The 21,826-nt window shown below is 37.1% G+C and overlaps 3 protein-coding genes across 3 annotated transcripts; 1 reads left to right on the top strand and 2 right to left on the bottom strand.

Annotated features, from left to right (window-relative positions):
* Positions 1 to 4,952: 4,952 nt before the first annotated feature.
* LOC141426227 (dynein axonemal assembly factor 6-like) lies at positions 4,953 to 6,703 on the bottom strand. The gene is made up of 3 exons (XM_074085076.1): positions 6,466 to 6,703; positions 5,989 to 6,194; positions 4,953 to 5,438 (listed from the first exon to the last, which is right to left on the bottom strand). The coding sequence occupies exons 1-3, from the start codon at positions 6,560 to 6,562 to the stop codon at positions 5,181 to 5,183; spliced, it is 561 nt and encodes a 186-aa protein (XP_073941177.1). The 5' UTR covers positions 6,563 to 6,703; the 3' UTR covers positions 4,953 to 5,180.
* Positions 6,704 to 7,240: 537 nt separating this feature from the next.
* LOC141426653 (probable 26S proteasome non-ATPase regulatory subunit 3) lies at positions 7,241 to 8,958 on the bottom strand. The gene has a single exon (XM_074085716.1). The coding sequence runs from the start codon at positions 8,830 to 8,832 to the stop codon at positions 7,348 to 7,350; it is 1,485 nt and encodes a 494-aa protein (XP_073941817.1). The 5' UTR covers positions 8,833 to 8,958; the 3' UTR covers positions 7,241 to 7,347.
* Positions 8,959 to 9,539: 581 nt separating this feature from the next.
* LOC141426652 (uncharacterized) lies at positions 9,540 to 19,055 on the top strand. Its single transcript, XM_074085715.1, has 4 exons — positions 9,540 to 10,406; positions 11,867 to 12,067; positions 13,263 to 13,463; positions 16,045 to 19,055. Exons 1-4 carry the CDS (start codon positions 9,768 to 9,770, stop codon positions 16,552 to 16,554), a joined length of 1,551 nt encoding a protein of 516 aa, XP_073941816.1. The 5' UTR covers positions 9,540 to 9,767; the 3' UTR covers positions 16,555 to 19,055.
* Positions 19,056 to 21,826: the final 2,771 nt, after the last annotated feature.

Raw genomic sequence — 21,826 nt, 5'->3', positions numbered from 1 at the left:
GTAGATCGATTTCGTAAAAAAAAGTAGGATAGAAGTACCGTTTTGGCCACCTTAAGACCGTTTTTGGCCAGTTGACATTTGAAGTACCTAATATATAAAAAGTTTATACTGAAACGAATAAAGTTTGTAATGTTTTATTACTATGAATTTATTTCAAACGTATATTTTAACAATAAATGGCCATAAATGGCACAGTGGCCACAAACGATACTTCTGCCCTATATTGATTATAATTTAACATACTTCTAATTCACACAATTATAAGTGAAGAATATTGCGTTGATTTCGTACCCGAAACTATGTCATCTGACATTCCCATTCATTGTTTATTTTATTATCATTATTTTCAACATACAAGAGCTTAATAATTATACCTAGTTAATGAGAAACTCACAAACATAAAAACAATATTTTGTAATAACATTTAAATTGGCAAATTTTTATAAACACTTTTTTAATTTAAAAGGTAACGTAATATTTTCATCCTTTTAAATAATGCACGTATACTTACTTGTGGCTAATATAAAACACACTTTATAACACTAAACTCATGGATGATCACGATTTTTTATATTTAAAGGACTTGCTAAGCTTTTTAAAACACTGTGCGCCTCCCGCGCACGCCCAAACCGGAGTAAATCAGGCTAGGTGTGTTGCGAATGATTGGCTACACCATTGTAAACACTATATTATGCATACCATCTCATATAGAAACGTACCCAGCGGTCATTATTATTGACCTTAACAATATACGACTTTTGCAAAAAAACTCGAGAAACAAGCAAGGGCACAAGAAAAGACGTAGGTAAGTGATCATATTCGTTAAATTGCTTAGGTATAAAATATGTGGGTATTTATGATTTATACTTACGATAAGTTACGCATAGGTAGGTAATTAAGCAAGTTGGCGTTAATTAAAAGTCTGAACGGTACATAGTAACTTCAGTTATATCGACGTAAACAATAATTATAATAGTGCTGCATGTTTTGGTGGTAGGTACTTACTCGTACTTATTTATGGTCAATTAAACCATTGTTTTAAACACTGTACCTAATATCTTTTTCATAGCGGAAGTCGTGAATTCCATATAGGCATTAAATACACAAATATAATATTTTATGTTGGCGTCTATCTACCTTTAATTTGATGCGTAACGTATCAAATAAAAGAAACGACTACGAGGCCTACGATGTTTAGTAGTGTAGCATCCTGGGGGAAATATTATTAGGTAATAATAGATCGCACCTTTAAAGTTAAACTGAAATAATTCGAAATTTTCTCATTTTAAAATTTAACCATAATGTATTTTATTTAAAGTTTATTTTGGAAATGTGAAATTTCGAATTATTTCAGTTTAATTTTAAAGGAGCGAGGCTTTGGAATATTCCTATTTGAAATTACTAGAACGAAGCAGAACATCAAACTTCGTTCAGCGAAAATAAAGCATTTTTTTATTTTACAGCGTGTAGGTACCAGCATTAATATCTGCCACAGTGGAGCGTGCAAAAATATCTGATACGTCCTTCCGGCCCTACAAATAGAGTTGTATCAGATATTTATGCACGCTTGTTGTGTCTGATATTGGTGCTAGTGACTGTACAAGATGTAAAAGGCCTGGAAGGCCTTGACCTTCAAAGTCAAAGCCAAAAAGTCAAAAGTCAAAATATTAGCTAAGTATTTATTTAATTTAGGGTACAAGCAATTTATGAATGTAAAAAAAACTATCACCGGTTCGGAAAAACCTCTGTTGAGAAGAATCCGACGAGAAACTCATCTTTACAATATCATTAAATGATATTTAATACATCAGAAACATAAAACAACTACATTTTTAACACAGTAGGATCCTACATAGATTCGCTATTTGTAGTAAGGGATCACCAGTGCGGATCGGAATTATTTCCAAATATCTTCATTATAATTATCCTGTATTATACGTCCCAATGTAGGGCACAGGCCTCCTCCCAAAACAAGAAGGCGTGTGCTGTAGTTCCCACGTGGGCTCAGTGCGTATTTGGAACTTAACACACCATTGAATGTCTTAGCAAATCTGTGCAGGTTTCCTCATGTTTTCCTTTGCCGTAAAGCTCATGGTAAAATTCTAATGTGTAGGTAGAGTCATTCACGATGACGCGTGCCGTGGTTCTTATTAGGTACAATATCATTAATGTCTAATTTTGACAAAATCACGCGTCTTCGTGGATGGCACTAGATATACCTACGCATGTAAATTACAAAAATTCAGAGGTGTCAGTCCGGATTCGCAACTATGTAAATAACCATTAGGCCACCGTGGCTCTATCTTTAAGTACTCTAAAGGGAACTTAGTTAGAATATAAGTATGTAGGAAGCTGGATATGTAAGTACCTATGGAGCTGAAGTGGAGATCGATGGGACATTTGGGAAGATCACTTTGGGAAAATTGAGCATCCATCTTCCGAAGATCCACTTGATTTTCCAAGATGATGCTGTTAATCTGACTAGTTAATATTTATAAATGAGAAAGCTTGTAAGTAACAGGTATGTGTGTGTGTGTGGGTGTGTGTATGCCTGTTAATTCTGTTTCTCCTTCACGCTAAAACGGATATCCACATTTGGATTAAAATTTAGTATGTACTTAGTCAACTTCACTGAACGTCTGAAATAACACATATAGGATGTATGTAATTTATGTAGGTATTCCCAAGGAATCGAGATAAAAATTCGAAATCTTTTTTGCGTGATTGTGTTTTCAATAAGATCCACCATAGGATCTTACTTTTATGAATTTAAAACGTTCCATCTTGCGTGATTGTGTTTTCAATAAATACCATGATGTTACTTTTATGAATTTAAACTTCCACGGTCATTTTTATAGGTAGAGTCATTCCAATGACGCGTGCCGTTGTTCTTATTACATGTCATTAATGTCTAATTTTGACAAAATCACACGTCTTCGAATACATATACGTCGAGTTCATAAACTTGTGAGCAAAAATTTAATCAAAAATATCTGAACACGACTCTATTGTTAACGGCGTATAAGCTCCTTCAGATATTTTTGATCGAATTTTTGCTTACAAGTTTATGAACTCGACTGTATTCCATATTTGGATTTGGACAGATTTGGATGATATTTGTTATGTAGATAGATAAATGGATAGATAGATGGAAGTCTGAAATAGATACCTAGGTAGGTACTACATCGATAGGTATTTTACTTTTTATTCCGTAGCTTATGCCCGCGACTACGTCTGCGCGGATCTAGGTTTGGGACTAGGTCAATTGGTGTTAAGTGTCCCATGATATTTATTATTATTTATTTATTTATTATATAGTAACCATTACAAAGTTCAATATGAAAAGTTTATTTTACTTACAAAAGTAGTTAATCTCACTCGTATCCGATCAGGCAGCAGTAAATCGATGCACGAGAAATTTCTTTAAATTCAAACCAGGCTCAGAGCAGATCTATAAATTCTATAAGGCATTCACACCCAGCTCTTGGAGCAGTCTAAATTCTATACTGGAGCATACTATTTAACTTACGTGTAGGTGAAACAAAATGGCGGGTTATATTCTCACGGTATGATTCGTTCAATTAAACCGGCACTCGATTGTAATCACGTCTCATCAAGAAATTTACGCCTTGACATGAGCGGAGCAGTGATTATTTTCAATAACAGAGTCATTCTATTTGCGTATAAGGACGAATTGAGTACCTATTCTGAAGCCGAAACTCAATTAATTAACATTTATTTTGACACGTTTAATAAATAGCCAGCCAGTGCTGCAGTGTACACTGTCTGCTGAGCCTATGGTTTGTAGAGGGAAGTTCTTAAAGTAGATACACTTAACAAACTTTTGCGGGGGAAAATTTGCAAAAGTGTCCAGCTTTAAGCGGTAAAAAACACCGACCAAGAGCGTGTCCAACACACAGGGTAAGGAGTAGGTAGCCGTTACGAAAAAATCAAGTAATAATTTCCTAAAGATTTTGTACGGAACTTTGCAAGTAGGTAGGTAGACAAGTATATTTTATAAGATAAATTGCCTGCTATTTACTGTCCCGTCCCCTTAATCGTCTTTTCGACCACGAAATAATTTTAAAAGACCAACCTAACAATACCTCATACTATAATTACAGCTTTCTAGCACTAACAGTCTCCAAGCCATGTGTGCGCAGTGTGCGGGTGTGTGTGGATGTCCATAGGCAGCGGTTGATTGCTTTTCTTCAGGTGACCCTCCTACTCCCTATTATATAAAAAAGCTAAGCCGCGGATGAACGAACAGACAGGCGTGGCGAAACTATGGATTCCGTTTTGCCATTTTGTCTACGGAAACCTAAAAACAGTCCCGAATCCTCTTCCCACCATGGCGTCACCTTATACCTTGTGCCATCCACGAAGACGCGTGATTTTGCCATTACTGTCGAACTATGTGCCACACGTTGATGCGAGTTAAAAAAAATATTTTCAATTTCTGTTACGTGTATGGAGCACACCCTATAATTATTTATTTTTGTAATTTAACTACAAAACTAAATAGCGGCTTTGACAAGACATCTGTACTCCAAATTTCATTGATATACATCTTTTAGTTTTCGAGTTAAATGCCTGTGACATACGGACGGACGGACGGACAGACAGACAGACAGACAGACAGACGGACTTGACGAAACTATAAGGGTTTCGTTTTTGCCATTTTGGCTCCAGAACCCTAAAAAGTACCTACATACGTATTGAGTGTAACGATTCTCAGTATTTTGAACTAATATAGATACTATAAGTTAAGAAAACATACTTAAATACAGACTATTAATACCACAAAACTTTATACTCAAAGCCATAAAACGACATTACCTATTTCAAAACTATCTACCTGGATAGGTTTGTTGTAACTTATAATATACCTACTTACATTACGACTAGGTTTAATTTGGTGTGTAGGTACCTAATAATTTAGAAACTCAAAATAGGTGAGAGGAAACTTTATTGTAAAATTAAACTACTCGTAGTACTAAGTAACAAACTATATTCAGCGGCAAAAATTTGGCCCACCCGTCATACAAAATGATCGATTCTGCATACATTTGAGGGCCAGATTTTTTGCCGCTCAGTATATTTCTACAGAAGCTTGTCACTTTAGAAAGTAGCCGCGTGAGCACCGCTTTTATTTCAGTAGTTTGAATCGCGTACTTCACCTAGAAATTTACATAATCGAATTCCCTTTGCAGTCTCAGCGTCAGCACCAATGTCTCCTCCGCAGAATCCCAGTTAGCTTTAGACAAATCAGGGTCTATTTCATGGGGTAGGTCCAACTTCAGTGCGTGCTGTGAGGAGTGGACAAAGATGCTGCTTCTGTCGACAGTTAACTCGGTGTTTTCTTTCTTGTCGCCAGGCAGTTTTATTCTTACTATGAGGTCCTCGCAACTATTCGAAGATGGAGTTTTTGGTCCGATCTGAAACATTGTGCAAAATAATTTGTTTGGAATCTAATAAAATAACTAAGTAAGTACCTACCTAACTCGGAGGTTCCCGAAGTGGGCCAAGTGACCCCTAAGGATTCACGGGAGACCTGACGGGAGGTCCACGTTGGCGTGGAAAAAATGGGGTTTTAGGAGTTTTGGGAGTACCTACTGTAGAGAATGTAGTAGCCGCTGCTACCGAAAATAGTAAAACTTTGAATATTGGCTACGAGAAAAAAAGTTTGGGGACCTCTGAACTAACTTCAACTTTAGATCGGACAGGTAAATAAATTAATTTTACCAAAACACGTAATGAACATCTACTATATAATTAATTGGAAAATATTTGACTCGTAATACCTACAAGTTAGTAAGTGATATAGCGACATCTACTGAATGACCTCGCTAGAACAGAAGTAGCACTATGGGCTCCAGAAATTGTTTTGCCACATTCAACGCCTTCCAGTAGAAGAATGATTCAAGCCTTTTGGTAACTTCAACTAGCAGTGAAGGGGAATTAGAGTTAGTGACATAAGTAAGTCACCTGCAGAAACACGTCCTCCGCGGTCACAGCCTGCCGATAGCACATGGTGTATTCTGGGATCTTCCGATCGTCGATGCCTGCGCCCACGCGGCCTAACTCCTCCGCTTCCTTGGCCTCCTGCTCTTCGAACTCTTCGATGGTTCTTGGAGGACCTTTTACGGTATCAGCAGGAGGCAGTTCACCTCTGGATGAAGTTATCTCACACCCTGTTAAAAAAAAAATTGAGCCTTTTCCGATTCATTGTAGAAATTTAACTGGTAGTGTACCGTCCTACCTACCCTATGATAAGTAGATACCTATTAAATAGGTAAACAATAAAAAGTATTTTTTTAAGATATCTAAACGCCGCGCGGCCAACGTCGGCCATCCCATGCAAATGATAACACCATGTGATATAGATAGTAGGTAGGTAGGTAGGTACTAAGAATATCTATAGTACATGATAGTAAGTACTAAGTCATATAACAGGTAACTCACCTGATGAAATCATATCTTCACCCTGTAAAACCTCTGGTTCTGGAACTTTTAGCAGCTCCGCTAGTTTCTCCATAGTGTTTGGAGTAAATTCAACCATTTTGATGTATTATGTAATGTAGCCTGTTGTTAAATATGTTTGTTGTAATCTGTTTTTAAATTATCTTAAAATTCAGATGAAGAATGCTGTTACTTTATACTTTCCGTAATTGACAAAATTGTCAAGCAGTTGTTGCCAAGTAACAGTTGCTATAATAGATATTATACACTACTTTTTCGACAGATGGCACCACAAGCGTACTAGCGAGCCAAAACAAGATAATGATAATAAATCAGCGTGTATAGAGCAAAATAAATACCCATAGGATTTGCGCTGTCATACATAGTTCATCCGCCATTACCTCTCATATTTCATTTTATAGATTTTTTTACTGTACAACGGCAAAACCTACTAGACACCGGCAAATTGACCTCCAATGGACAGAGCCATATTTTTTAAAAAAACAACCAACAACAAATACCCATAACCATAACTCCTACGCCTACATAACCACTGGGTATGAATGTTTCTGAACAGCTTTATAATGCTGATATCTTGATGGCAAATAGTGCTTGTGAATCACAAAGTACCTATAGCAAAATGTAAGAGACATTATTATTGTGACTGACTTACTAAACAAAGTGAATTAAATTTCCAGTGATATGATAAGTACCTAGTCTATGTAATTAATTAATAGGTTTCTAACTAATGTAAAAGAAAATAAATATAACTACTCCAAATTTTATTAAAGATTTTATTCATTAGTAAATAATTTGTTTTGAACAGACAATGCTAGTTGCTACATTATTTGAATACATGAGTTTGTCATAATATATGAGGTTTATTTAAGGGAAGCCATCATCATCTTCTTCAGCCATCTCTTTAGCCAGTTCCAAGTCCTGCTGCTCCCTTTCACGGCGCTCTTCTGCACTCTCCAATTCCTTCCCATATGACTTAGGAGGATATCTCATAGCCTTGACACTCTGGTTGTGGAGATCTAAGCAGAAAGATATGCGCTGGTGGAAAGCCAGTTGTGGCTCCCTAGTGCAGTAAATGTCAGAACTCTCTTTGTTGCTCATGTAGCCCTTTTCCGGGTCCAAGGTAGCCTCAATAACTCCATCTCTGATAGCTTTAGCTACAATGAACTCAGCATCTTCTGCTGAATCCAAGCCCAATTTCCTGGCAATATCCTTTGGAGAAATCCGTGAATATGACAACCCAATTGAACGAATGGCAGTCTTGATGACATTCTGTCGTAGACGAAGGATCAAAGTGAAAGTATGGTCAGTACGGAATTGAGGACCAAAGTTTTCCAACACCTCACTAAATCTTTGCAAATTTCCAAGTCTTACAGCCTGAGTGAGCTGGAAATATGGTGCCAGAGCCCTTCTCAATGGGGCTTGGCGGAATATTGCGCGCTCGGGGATGTCACCCAACAGTAGCTCAACCACTATAGCCAACTTCTGAACTGTTTGACGGAAACCAACAGCAGCAGTCTGGGGGGCTTTTCGGAGTGCCTGCACCAAGTGCTTATGAGCATCACTATATTCAAGACGGGCTGCTTTTATTCTGCCAAGATAAAACAGAAACCTAGCCCACTCATTATTGCTTGCATTTTCTGGGAACACCGATTTACTGACCAACTTGTCAGCCTGATCATACAATGAATAATGCAGATAGTTACGAAGCAGGCAGTTAATGAGAACAGCTTGTCCTTCATAGTCACTACGGAGAGTGGATGTGCGGAGGCGTGCATGCAATAGCCCCCTTATTAAATCTAGTTTATTGGTGAGTTCAAACACCCGAGAGTGATAGAAATAACATTTAGCAGCAATCAGATCTAGGGTTCTTCTGTTTTGCGCTGTCACCTTGGTCATCAACTGCTGTGAGCACTCTGTAGCTTCTTCTAACTTATTAGTGTCCAACAAACGGAGTAAAACTAACAAATGGACATACACATCTACCTCAGGACCTGGTGTTTTCGGAGCGCTTCTAGAGCGCGGCGTCTCAATCTCGACAGCACCAGGCTGTGGGGTTTCAACGAAAGCAATCAAAGCTTCTTTGTCCGCATTTGAAGGATACAGTTGGTTAATAATGGCTCGTAAAACGTTACCATTAAGCTTCCTTCGGGTGTTTGGAAGGGATCTAAGTACTCTCATAGCGAATCTTGGTTCCTTAGACGTAACCGCTTTATCTATTTGCCTGACATGTTCCCGTAAATCTTGTACGGTAACAACATCAGCGTCCTTCTTTACTTCGCCAGCTTCTGCATCACTTGCCGCTGCGGGACTCTCCACACTTTTCATTTCAACATCTTCAACAGGTGCCATTTTTATGCCAGCCCTGTATAAATTACGATTTTAGAATTTACAAATCACTAAACACAAGCCGTGCACAAGCCTGACGAGACAATTTCTCCTATATTATAAACGTCAAAAATTTGCCGAGTAACTACCACCAACCAACCATAAAGTCTGAAAGCTGGCAATAAAAAAGGGGACATTCATAGATTTTTTCTTATGTACACGGTAAAATAAAGGAAAATGTAGAAAATAAATATTTGGATGGAAATAGGGTATGTTTTACGAATAAATACATTAGAAACATATAAACTTTTATTTTTATCTCAATTCCTCTTTCTAACTTTACGATAATGTACTTGTAGCTTTTTTTTGCTATACTTAAACATACTATTTTAGCACAGTGTTGTGAAAGTTAGCTCTGTCTTCTTTGCACTTATTATAGTTCATAGAACATTGAAAGAGAGAGAGGAATAATATACCTAGTGTTGAGCTATATCGATATTCGCTATATTATTATCATCGATATTCTGTTGCTATAGTGTACAAATCGTGGCTATATCCCTACATTATTATTAGAATCAAGAAGGTTTTTACTACGTTAAACAAAGCATCGTTTTTTAAATCATCCAATGATGTTGAAAATACAAGCGATTATATCGAAATTGGGGAGCATTATAACAACAACACACAGCACTAGCCTTTTCAATCATAGAGTATAGAATAGACAAGACAAAACTAACTACTCTACCTACTCTACTAGCATTGGCCGTGGTTGCTTAACCAATATATTGTCGGGGAATTCTGATAAAAGCATACTTCTACTAATGTTACAATTGAATTGGTGGATTACAACCATCACAATATCACAAAAAACGTGAGTGCCAAAAATTACAAACAACGGAAGCGCTTCGGCAGCAGGGGAGTGGTTGATTCTTTACACAAATTTTCAATGTGTTCTGGAAATGGTTTGCAAAGAGGACGTGGTATCATGGTTTAAAGAATTGGAAAGTTATAAACGCATAGACGCAATGTGTACATTGTTAAATATGTGCTTGCCATTTGAACTGCGTTTCATAGGCACATATCTCGAAGAGCTGGGCAAGCGCGACTTCCAAGAGTTGCGTGGTGCCGCAACTCGGGCAAACAACCCTTCAGACTTGGCTGCAGACATCGGGGGTGCGAACATAGACCCTCGAACACGACGGAAAATGGCTTTGTATGTGTCGTTGCTTCGCTCATGTAACTATGTATGTGCTACCACATTGTACAATGCCATGGTCAGTTTGGAGAAGAGTGGTTTGTTAAAAGGCTTGTATGGGGATCTCTTGGAAGAAATATTACTGCTCTACACTATGGCGTTACATCACCCAGCATTTACATTCGATCAGAAGTCACACTTTGGTGAGATTTTAGATAAACTGAAGGTAGAAGACCAACGGTGTCAATTCCAAGAACAGACAAGCGAGCATGTGAATGTGGCGCAGACGAGCTCTTGCCTGGCGCAGCCTAGCGTGGCGCCAAACATGTCTGTGCCGCCGCCAGCGATTGCTAACATGCCTCCACCACCGGGCATCATGTTTGTCAAACCTGCACCAGTCCAGGTTAGTTGCTTATTATATATTCATCATATATACTCAAGACATTTTTGTTCACTGTATCTAGTGATATGTAATATATTCCATAGTTGCAGGAAATCCTACTTAAATCCTAGTTGTAAGGTAGATTGTAATTTTAAATTTTCTAATCAGACACCCTCATTGCATTTGAAGACATAATGGAATTAATGGATATCATTATAAGTTCCAAAAATATAGTTTGATCAATGAAATTTATTTAAGTTATGGCTTTTATTGTAACTGATTGATAATGTTACTACCTACTACTTCATGAGACTAGAGAGAAATCCCTTATTAATTTTTTTTATGTTGTTTGTTGTCATGTATTTCTTCCTGCTTCCTTTATCAACTTAGATCTTAGGTATAAGGATGTACCTGTTTAGAAAACCTTTAATTAATAACCGGTTAGACACATGTATACTTTGCTGCTGTCAGGTGTCATTGGCAGTAATGATTGATAACCTAAAGCGACCGGTTGCCATTAAGCAAAAAAGTTGAAGTTGAAGTATAAGGATGTACATTGTATGCAGATCCATAACTGAATACTATATTGTTTTTTGTATTACTAAGATCAAGGTATCATAGAGAGTAAAGTCTTCAAAGTACCCTGGTTTGATTGATGCTGATTTACAGGTTCATTAGACAGGCCTTTGCATCCAGACGTGGTTTCAGTGCAAGGGAGAGCGTAATATCTGTAGTGTGGTGTATATAACTGAGGCTCCCCATGAGGCTGACATAGTCAGACGCATTAGACCAGTATCAGTTTCATACATTTTGTATGGTTGCGTTCACATTTTTCTGATGCAGAAGAGACAGTCAGAGAGCATATATAAATGTGAATGCTGCTTAATTCTGATCTGATAATGTTGCATATACACTTTTTTAATACAAGCTGACTATACCTACTTGCATTGTCTGGGTGACACTATTTAAGTACTGGCACGGATAATATCGACATGGAAATACCACCCCAATATTTCCATGTTGGTATTGTACGGCCAGTAAATAGTGTCACCCCATTGTCTGGCATCCAAAATAAAATTTCCATTTCAAATTTCAAGTCAATGCCGTTAATCCTTGAAGAGTTCTGTCCTGCGGAGACAATCCTGGCCGGCCTACCAGTATGTCACTACTAGATTATTGTATTGTCACCAGATATAAATAAGTATACCAAATTTCAAGTCAATCTGACCACTGAAAGTGGGTCAAATTCATCTTGCAAGATTTGACCATGAGGGTCATAGGTGCATACATTGAAAATTAATTAAAAGCTTGTAAAAAGATTCTGCAAAACCAAGGTTGGCTTTAAGTAAACTATTGCATTATAACTTAATGACATTTATTATCATTAACACATTTATTTAAAAAGATCTAACATTGTAAATGTAATTCTTATTGACAAGAAATTTCAATAATTTTAATGACACTACCATCAACAATTTCAGTCTCAAAGCTCAGATGCCGTGCAACCGGAGATGAGTTCACCACCAGTCCTCAGCGGGGTTGGCAGTGTGGTACCCATGCTTGGGGAAGTGACGCATCCTCCTCCCGGGCTGCCGATGCCTCAGTACAATATGGCAGAGTACATGGGACAACATCCGTGGCCAGCCAATATTATTGTTTCTCCAATCAATCAACCTATAGAGGTTGGTACAACTTTTGCCCACAGGCTAATCCAAAATTTTAAATTAAAATACATTTAGTATCAAAATAAGAAATGATATTTTTTCAGGGGTCAATTGATCCTATTACTGAAGAGCTATGGGGTGCACTGTTGAAAATGATTGAGAAATGCCGCTTTTCTGCTTATTAGCCAAATTCCTAGCCTAATAAAAAGCTGTGGTGTTTTAGTAACCTGTGGTGTGGTTAACCTTTAGCCTGTTAAGGCGTATGTAAAGTTCCCAATTCACACTGGGACTGTGTGGGAACTAGGGCCCAAGCCCTATCATTCTGGATGTAATAAGCCTAGATGAGATGGGTCCAAATTTGGAATGGGCATACATAATATATTAAAATTTCTATGTATTCCAAATTTGGGCCCTTATTCAGTAAAGTAATAATCAAAAGTTAATGTGAGTAACATAATGAATGTCTTTTCAGTTCACAGTATTGTTGTGTTAGTATGTAGTAATTTTATTTACTTGGAAAACCTATGACATTAATGCATTGACCTTCACACTTAAAAGCAAATTATGTCTGACATTTGTAAAATAAAAAACAGAAAAAAAGAATTTTGGTTTCCCTTATGTTGCCAGGATGGATATCCTTCTAATATTATAAATTTGAAAGTTTATGAAGATGTTTGTAGGTTTGGATGTTTATTACGCAAACAGTTGAATGGATTTACATGAAACTTGGCATATAGATAAGACAAAGATCTGCATTGAGACATATAAGATACTTGATATCTCTGTAATGTGTTCCCGTGTGATAAAAATTTAAGTTTTAAACAAGAATAGAGGGCCCTGTCCAAGAACAGTGATGTACCGTACCTCGCCTCTCAAGATGACGTGTTAACTTCGTTTGCAATCAATAGATGGCGTTGTGCGAGAGAACATTGTCCTTTCAAATTATTACCGAACCCTTTTTTCAAGCCAAAAGTAATTTATTTATTGCGTTGCCATTGTAACAAAAATCGTGGAAGTATCAGTTGAGATAAGACTGCATTAAGCTATTTCTAATGCGGGCGAAGCCGCGGGTTAAGGCTGGTATCTAGATAATTTTCTGTTTTATCGACAAAAAGAAAAAATACATATCCAATACCTATTTTGCGATAATCGTAACTGACAGAATTATTAGAATTCTTTAGGAAACTAGCCTTTTCATAATCTGTTTTTGCAGGTAATAAACTACCCCATGAACGCGGGTACCGCGGGGCCGGGGTCACCGCTGGTGTCCTCCCCCGGGGACAGCCGGGCCGGTTCGCCGCGCGCGCGCCGCCGCGCCTCCCGTGACCGCAGCCCGCCGCCCATGCCGCCCATGCCGCCCGACCAACATTTACCACACTTGACTGCTAACTTCGACAATCTTGCCGTTGGCGAGGTATAAATCTGTGGATCTACATTTATTTTAGGGTTCCATACCTCGGTTGGCGAAAATGGCCCCCTTATGGGGTCACTTTGTTGTCTGTCTGTCTGTCTGTAAAGACCCATTTTTATCAGGAACGAACAGAACAGGGACTTATTTTTAATACAATAGTACTATACATTATTATGGATGATCTTGTGTGTTGTCTGAAATAAAATGATTATTATTATTACATGTTATTATAGGTTGTACAATCGAGTACAACCTACTATGAAATCACTATGAAACATGTTTGACTAGAAATGGCATTGTAAAATTCACTGCCTGACAAGGAAAATCGTTAGGACACTATTCACCACTCATTGATACATTTTATGTCACAGATATCTGTGATGTTTTGTCTGTTTGAACAGATCTGCATCACAATTATCTATCACATAAAATTTATTAATGAGTGGTGAAACAGGTCCTTAGGGTCTCTGTCACCCTCTCTGTTAAGTTCTTGTTATTTATGACATTTTTGTGATGTCCATTATCGGACACCTACCATTTCAATATCTAGAAACTGAAGTATTGGTATAGATCGCGCCATTCACGAAGACGCGTCCCACTTTTCTTCCTAATTGCTTACAATACTAGTGTGCGTGGTGTGTGTGGTATGTGTGAAGTTCCCAATCCGCACTGGGCCCGCGTGGGAACTACTGCCCAAGCCCTCTCATTCTGAGGGGAGGCCTGTGCCCTGCAGTGGGACGTATATAGGCTGGGATGATGATGATGACTAGTGTGCAACCTTCTAGCAGTGTAGTAGTTCTGTCTATGCACATTTATTACCTATGAGTGCATACGCACACAACGATAAATGGACTAATCAGGAGTAAGCTCCTGACAGCACAAATGACAACTGACAGACAGCTGGAAAGATGCTCTACTTGATTTTAATACTACCATACAAATTTCAATTCTCGTTTCGCCTCGTCTCGTCTCGCCTCGCCGCCCGGTGGATAATCACCTTGAAGCTTATAATAAATTAAAAATATTTCATTTTGAATATTCGGTTATTCAAATAATGATTAAAATCTATAACAACATTTAGAATAATGATTAGACGGTATAACATCATACATGCCAAATGCAAAAAAATATATATTTGATTTGTGCGAAGGAGCGAAGCGAGCGACCAAGACGGTTCGGAGCAGAAGTGACTCGGATAGGTTAGGTTTTTTTTTATAGCAGCTCAGATAATATTGCTTCACAAATGATCTTTGCTGCTGGATTTTTGCCAGGTGTTTATACTTTTCGATCATTATCCTCGATGTTTGTATAAAAATCGTTTATTATGAACTTTGATTATTATCCTGCATGATTATTATACTTACAGTACTTTAATTATACATAAAAGACAATTTTGCAAATTGAAAAATATGATTTGAGAAATTCGGCAATTTGTTTATATGCATTTTGTTTTTATACGTTCTCAGTATTTCGACAGATTTAAATTCCGATATTTGTGTTATGAAAAATCAAAATTCGCAAATTGTTGTTATAACAAACATTATACGCCCAGTCTAAGCAATACAGTATATCATATTACATACCTGATTTTTTAATACAACATGCTGAGATTTCTTAGACATTATGGACGAGGTTGTCGTGGTAGTAGTAAACGATGCAGATTATCTATTTAAAGTTTATTTACAATGATATATATATATACTGGAAATAAAATATTTAACATAGTTCAATATGAGGTTTTTGCTCTTGCTGGTAGAATTGACAGCTCTGTTATTCTCGTCGCTGCACGACCGATCGCAGCATCGCGCAGAAGCGCGGACTATAACGATGGCGGTCGAGCGGGCCGTCACCACAAAATAAGTAATAGTACAACCGCCATAGACATTTTGTAAAAATATTAAGTAGAGCAACAATTCCGACGTATCTATATTTGTGTAACGCGGACTTAACTACCAGTGTACATTGAGCGGCTGACCACTCATGTCATGACTGATGGTCTAGTACTCTAGTCGAACTCCCCGCGCCCCGCCATCCCCGCATTCAGATAATAGTGGGGCGCGTCTTCGTGGATGGCAAACTGTTGCTCGATCGGGGCTACGAGGTGGAAACATTGACGTGGATGGCTAAGGATCGAGAGGTGTTCCTGGAACTTAAACTTCAAAATGCCAACTCGCCACTTATGGATACACATCAATTCTTCCAAGGTGCATGTGTGTATGTGTACCCCCAGAGGTTTTGGGTTCATGGTATCGCTCCGCACAACAGCTTGCCACAAGCCGCCCTGCAATGACTAACTGCATTGGTGATACCACAACACCCGCGGGCGATGGGGTCGTCACATTCCTACTTATTGTTATTACACCTAATAATATCAGAATTCGATCTCATTGATCGTGTCGCGGAACAACAATAATTTGTTCCATTTCAAATCTCATTCCTGCATTGCTATCTTTTAAAGTATCTTTGTAGAAAACACCTACTTTGCTTGCACTTATTGGTGAACTAATTGTCGGTTTTCGAATAAGTGGGATAATAGCATTATTATCGCATTATATAAAAAATAAAACATCTTCTTTTTTCCCAGATGAGACACAACATGGACGACAGGTTACGGGAAATAAACGCGATGCATCATCAGTACCGATCACTCGAGAAGCTGAACGGAGTGCGGCGGCGGGCGGGCGCGTACCCGGGCGCGCGCTCGTCGTCAGACAGCGGATCGTCGGCCGCGTCGTCGCCGCCGGGCACACCGGCGCCGGGGGCGCGCCGCGCGCCGCCCGCGCCCGCGCCCGCGCCCGCGCAGCCGCGCCCCGTGCCCTTCCTGCCCTACCCGCGGCCCTACGCCTACCCGCCGCCCGCCTACCGCCCGCCGCCGCCGCCCTTCGCCAACGGCGAGCCTCCGCCGTACCCCACGCCGGCCGCCTATGGTGCCTTCGTGCCCGTGCTCTACGCGCCGCCCAAGCTCTCCTGCTGGAACTGCGGTGCCGCCGGCCACGCCGGCCAGGAGTGCAAGGAGCAGTCCATGGAGGAGATGACGCGTCAGAACAGCTACCAGCTCGACTTCGGCTCCTCGCCCGAGTCCGCCGACAAGTAGCCGCCCGCGACGCTCAGGTTAGCTGTTAGACTCACCAAAGTGTCGGTTACGATAGATACGGTCGCGGAGGATCGTCGTCGCGAGATCTGCGCGCTACCGGCCGCGGCGTGCCGGTTCTTGATCCGAGAGTCGTTATGGATTTGAAGTAGACTCGCATATTAGAGAACGATCGGTTTGAATAATGTTTAAGAGTAATTGCACTTTTGATCTCTCCATTAGGAGCTAACTAAATCAGTTTGGAAAGGTTTATTTGAATGTTTCTAAAAATAATGGATAGAGACCGGATTATAATATATTGGCATATAATTTTGGCGATGATGGTGTTCGAAACCCGACATTGCTACTGGGTGAATTGTCTCGAATTAAAAATTCAGTCATTAGTCACATGTATTTTCTTATTGCGGACAGCACTGCATAATATTAGTGTACATATTTTTTTATTCAGTGAACTGTCATTACACATCATGATCACCATGACCATGACCCATGATGACCATGTTAGGATTCATGTATTATTTGTAATTATGTAAAGTTGTAGCAAGCAGTCTGACAAAAATATCAGTCAACTTTAAATGTGTGTATCCTCTTGACTTGACATTACAAAATAAAAGTGCAATTATTGATAGACAAAGTAATTCCTTTTTGCGTTTTAAGGGAATTCCATTCAACACATAATACAATAAATGACAGCATCAACTTGTATTTATGTAGTTGTACAGTCTATTTTTTTTGCTTTAATTGTTTACCAAACATAAAGCAATATCTGGAAAAAAAACTCGAAAAAAATCCAATTCAATTGGTTAAAAATATAAAAAAATCCTGTTTGTGTAAAATATTTGACAGACATTTTGCGTGCATTGTATTGAGTGTGCCATATTGATAGAATTGTTTAAAAAAAATTGTATGTGTGAGGAATCAGTACCAGTTAATTACCCACTCACATGCTTTGAATTTTGATTTGAACTCTATTTATTTATACAAGGTGTTAATTAAATAACTGAAAACCTCAGACACCCCAAAAATATTTTTCATTTTAAGTTTGTTGATTTAATTTATTTTAAAATATCTTCATTATTTAAAAAAATATTCGTGTGTTTTGCTTAGTCAGTAATTCTACTTCATTTCTAACTCTACACTCATAATAATGGTATTGGTCAGTTGCGCTTTGACGTTTTTAGAAGAGAATCACACATACGGGCCGTATTAATTTATCGAAATAGTATGCAAACTGGCTAAAATATTTAATTGGTGCCTGTTGCAGTCGTAACATTTAGACTGGGCACAATAAAAAAGGGATTTAAAAACACAAACACGACCTGATTTAAAACATAGTGTAATCGATTCTACATACTCTCGATTCTGAGCAAACTACTTTCTGGTTTTTAGTTATTTAATTAACACCTTGTATAACAAAATAAGAGTGTTGACAGGAAAAACTAGAGTAGCCAAAAGCATGTGAGTGGTTACTTGCATATGAAGCATTTATGTGAATGGGTAGTTAATAATTTACATAATAATAACAAATGAACTAAGAAGTACTATAAAATCTAAAAATATTTAGAATTTGATACTTAAAAATTAACTCTAAATCTTGAGTAGAGAAACAACTTTTAAATTTTCTTTCAATTTTGTGAGATATTTTAGTACATCACCATTAGTACAAGTCTAATCTGATCAGAAGTTCTTGCCTATAAATAGATTGAGCTTATGAAACATGTTAGCTTTAGATGAATAATAATAATGTATCACCTATATAGATATGTTTTACGTTTCCTTAAAAAAGTTGATATTACTCAAAAACATGAAACAAAAAGATAGTTACGCAAAAAATATGCAATATAAAATCCAACGGAGGAATTTTATAGGATCTGTGGCATAAATTACACGTTTGTTGCAGTCCTTTAAAGAAAAAGTTGTCTTACTCCAGTTTCGGAGTATTACACCTGCGTATATAATAAAAAATGTTTTTAAAATATGTTTTCACTTATTTGATGTAATCTTTATAGAATACTGTCAAATATTTTGGTAACTCACTGTGTTGTTTCTCATACTTTCATTACATGCGTTTTGTAAAAAGAAAAATCATGTACTTATTTAACTTTATGAAGCATAGTTATTTTACATTAAAAATAATATAGTGTATTCTTCTGTTTCGTCTTTCTACCTAATTCACAGAACAACAAATGGTAGAATAATTAACGTGAAAATTGGACACTGATGTTAAACTTTCTTTTTACAAAACCTATCAAATGAAGGCATAAATAAAGGATATTCGAAAGTGCCGCCAAACTACGCAGTGTTTTCTATTATTCTTTGGTGATACTGCTAGTCAATTTAGAAATAATATTTGTTTCTATCACGACTAACGAGGTTTATAAAATTGGATAATTATTTAAATTTCACACCTACCATACGTAAAACAAACTTTGTATTTCTTAATGTTGATAACTTTAATACTGACATTAGAATGAAGGTCCTGATGTTAACAATAATCTAATTATTGTACTACATTTATTAGAACTTCTGACTGATAAGTTAAACTATTTTAGAATGACGTTTAGGCTAGCTCATTAGCTTTGTTGTTATCAAAATGTTAAGGCTAACTTGAAATTTTTAAATTGAAACCATATTTAGGAAACTATTATGAAAGTGTGGGTCAAATGTATTCTTTGTCTATAACATAATTGTAGTATTTTTTTCTATATTATTTCAATTATTAACTATCCTAGTAGCAACACTTTTGACTTTTAACAGAAACTAGATAATTATAAACAAAATCTCAGAAAATAGCAAACGTTTATAATTTTCTGCTTGTCTGGGTGATAATTCTTTCCATTGTAAAGATACATGATTATTTGAGTGTTAAACTGATTCTTCTACTTGTGAGTTCGTTGTGTTGATTAATACTCTTCTAATTGTACTGAAAATTATATAAGGTCAGACCTAGCAGTCAATTAAAAACGCCTGTTTTCGTGGAATTCCCTTGAATTAAAATGTCGCACTAATAAATGTTTTTGAAAACTAACTATGACATGTTTTAAAGACGAAAAAATGACTTTTGCATAAAAGAGGCATGTACTGAATTGTTTCCTTTAATCCAAGACTGATTTCTAATACTAGCTATTGATTTGGCTATACATTTATCATTTTGGGTAAACAGAGACTCGTGCAAAACTGTTGTTTATTAATTAGGTTTTTTTTTTATACTCAATATACTTAATTCATTTGGCATTGGCATCAGCTATAAGATTGTCAGTAGATCTCAGACTTTTGGTTGTAATCTTATAATTAATATACGCGTTTTTTTAACGAATGTAATGTGTGACACCATGATAATCATTAAAATGTAGAAATTACAAATGATCTTGCCTTGGAGTAATACTTTGCTATTAGAATTAAAACATTAATATTATTTGTAACGTAACAATCAATAGTCCGAGCACTGATAATACATCGATAACAAACATTTTCGTTGACGAAGTCCGCATCGCGCACCAAGTATAAGGAAGGGTCAAATGTCATCACATGCACCGACATCTCTGTACAACGTCGATTTAACTTTGAGTCTATTGAACAAGGTATTAAGTTGATCAAGCTCATCAATTGCAATGCTCTTTTAAATTAATGTTTATACCTAATAGTCATTGTAAATAGTTACAAACGTGTAAGAGAGTTCGCACGCCGACCGCGGCGTGAAAATATTTTGTAAATAATTCAGTTTATATAATTAGTTAATATTTAGAGATTGAGTATATTTGTAAATTACCTTGTAATTCGAGTGTCCTTAGAAAATATAATATTTGAGTGCTCCTCTATGATCACTGTCACAAATCACAATTTGCATTTTTTGATGTTCCCGTTTTAACAGTTGTTCAAATTAGAAGGGTTTCTATTTGACTGTATAATTATAAAGCCGATGTTTGTTTATCCAGAGTCGGATGGGTCACGCAAACTGGAGGGGTAGGTTTCGCTTAGCCGGCCTCCGTGGCGAGTCCGTTGCGTTGCCTTGTCGTGTCGGTCTCGTGTCGTTGCAGTCCACTCCGCGTCGCTCACGGCGATTAATGACTACTCGCAACAATGGATATAGTGCTTAAATTTTTATCTCTTTTTATTTTATTGTATCTCAGCATAAGTTGTACACAGGCTATTCAGTAATCATATTCCATAAGTCAACATATCACCTAATTGTAAATTTGTTTATAAATTGCAGGATATTCATTTGTTGCCATGAGCCAATTTCCATGCCATAAATATGCAAATGCTTGTAAAAGCACGGGACTACTACAAAATGAGTACATAATAAATTATAATAGCATCCCTTAAGAAGGTTGTATGTCCACATAACGTATATTGTGTTATTTATATTAATTTTATTATGATATTTAAAAAAGTTGGAATTTAGATTACACTTAAGTAGAATAACTTATTAATAATGTTGCTAACTGTAGGCAGGCGCGCGGGCAACGGCTCTGTCCTACCGCCGCCTTCATACTGTATATCATTTCGATACAAGATGGGCGAAGCGGCGACTCGTTCGCCTACCTTCCTCCTATTGTCTCTATTTCAACGCTCAGTTTCAGTTTTCAATGTTTTCTTTGGGAGTAAGTTTTCAGTGAAATTAGACTTAAAACACGTACCTAAATATAAGCGTTTCATCATAAAAAGGCATACGATCTATATATAACTACTTAATTGTTGCTATGCTATGCAGTTTTATTTGGTACTAGTAGGAGTATAAAAATATTTTTTTACTTTGTACAGACGGTTATAAATGTGATAAAATATTTTTTGGGATAATTAGAAATTGTGATTTAGTAAGGTGTGTAGTTTATTGTAACGAATGTAAAAGAAACTCGCTTTACTAAATTAATTGTACCTACAGCTAAACGTTGTTTTCCCACATTTTTATATTTGGGTACTTATTATTCTAAGCTGTTGTACTACTAATAAAATATATTTTCAGGAAAAATAATGATTCGGCCCAGTATTGTATGACCTATACTCCACCAATGCTGTGAACCATTCGCTTCCTGATAAATAAACAACCAAAATCTGTTATTGTCTTTTATTTTAAATTGACAAAAACCATTACAAGCACGAAACCAAAAAAATACACAGTTTTCTCGCGTCCAACAAAAGTAATAATACAGGTAATAGTAATAAAAATCATTTATTCGCTTAAAACAATAGACATAAATTATACAACAATGAAATATCTGGCGGTCCTCAAACTGGGCTGAGCCTGTATCTTGAGATCCTGGAGTGCAATTTA

This window comes from Choristoneura fumiferana, chromosome 3 (genome assembly GCF_025370935.1).
Source record: "Choristoneura fumiferana chromosome 3, NRCan_CFum_1, whole genome shotgun sequence".
NCBI lineage: Eukaryota > Metazoa > Arthropoda > Insecta > Lepidoptera > Tortricidae > Choristoneura > Choristoneura fumiferana.
Note: the sequence above shows the minus strand (reverse complement) of the source record. Positions and strands in the feature narration are given on the sequence as shown.

Excerpts from the sequence above, each read along its gene's own strand:
- LOC141426652 (XM_074085715.1), top strand. The coding sequence starts at position 9,768 with ATGGTTTGCAAAGAGGACGTGGTATCATGGTTTAAAGAATTGGAAAGT. Across the intron at positions 10,407-11,866 it reads TCAAACCTGCACCAGTCCAG|TCTCAAAGCTCAGATGCCGT; the intron begins GTTAGTTGCTTA and ends CAACAATTTCAG. Across the intron at positions 12,068-13,262 it reads CAATCAATCAACCTATAGAG|GTAATAAACTACCCCATGAA; the intron begins GTTGGTACAACT and ends CTGTTTTTGCAG.
- LOC141426653 (XM_074085716.1), bottom strand. The coding sequence starts at position 8,832 with ATGGCACCTGTTGAAGATGTTGAAATGAAAAGTGTGGAGAGTCCCGCA.
- LOC141426227 (XM_074085076.1), bottom strand. The coding sequence starts at position 6,562 with ATGGTTGAATTTACTCCAAACACTATGGAGAAACTAGCGGAGCTGCTA. Across the intron at positions 6,195-6,465 it reads TGAAGATATGATTTCATCAG|GGTGTGAGATAACTTCATCC; the intron begins GTGAGTTACCTG and ends TTTTTTTAACAG. Across the intron at positions 5,439-5,988 it reads CGGAGGACGTGTTTCTGCAG|ATCGGACCAAAAACTCCATC; the intron begins GTGACTTACTTA and ends ACAATGTTTCAG.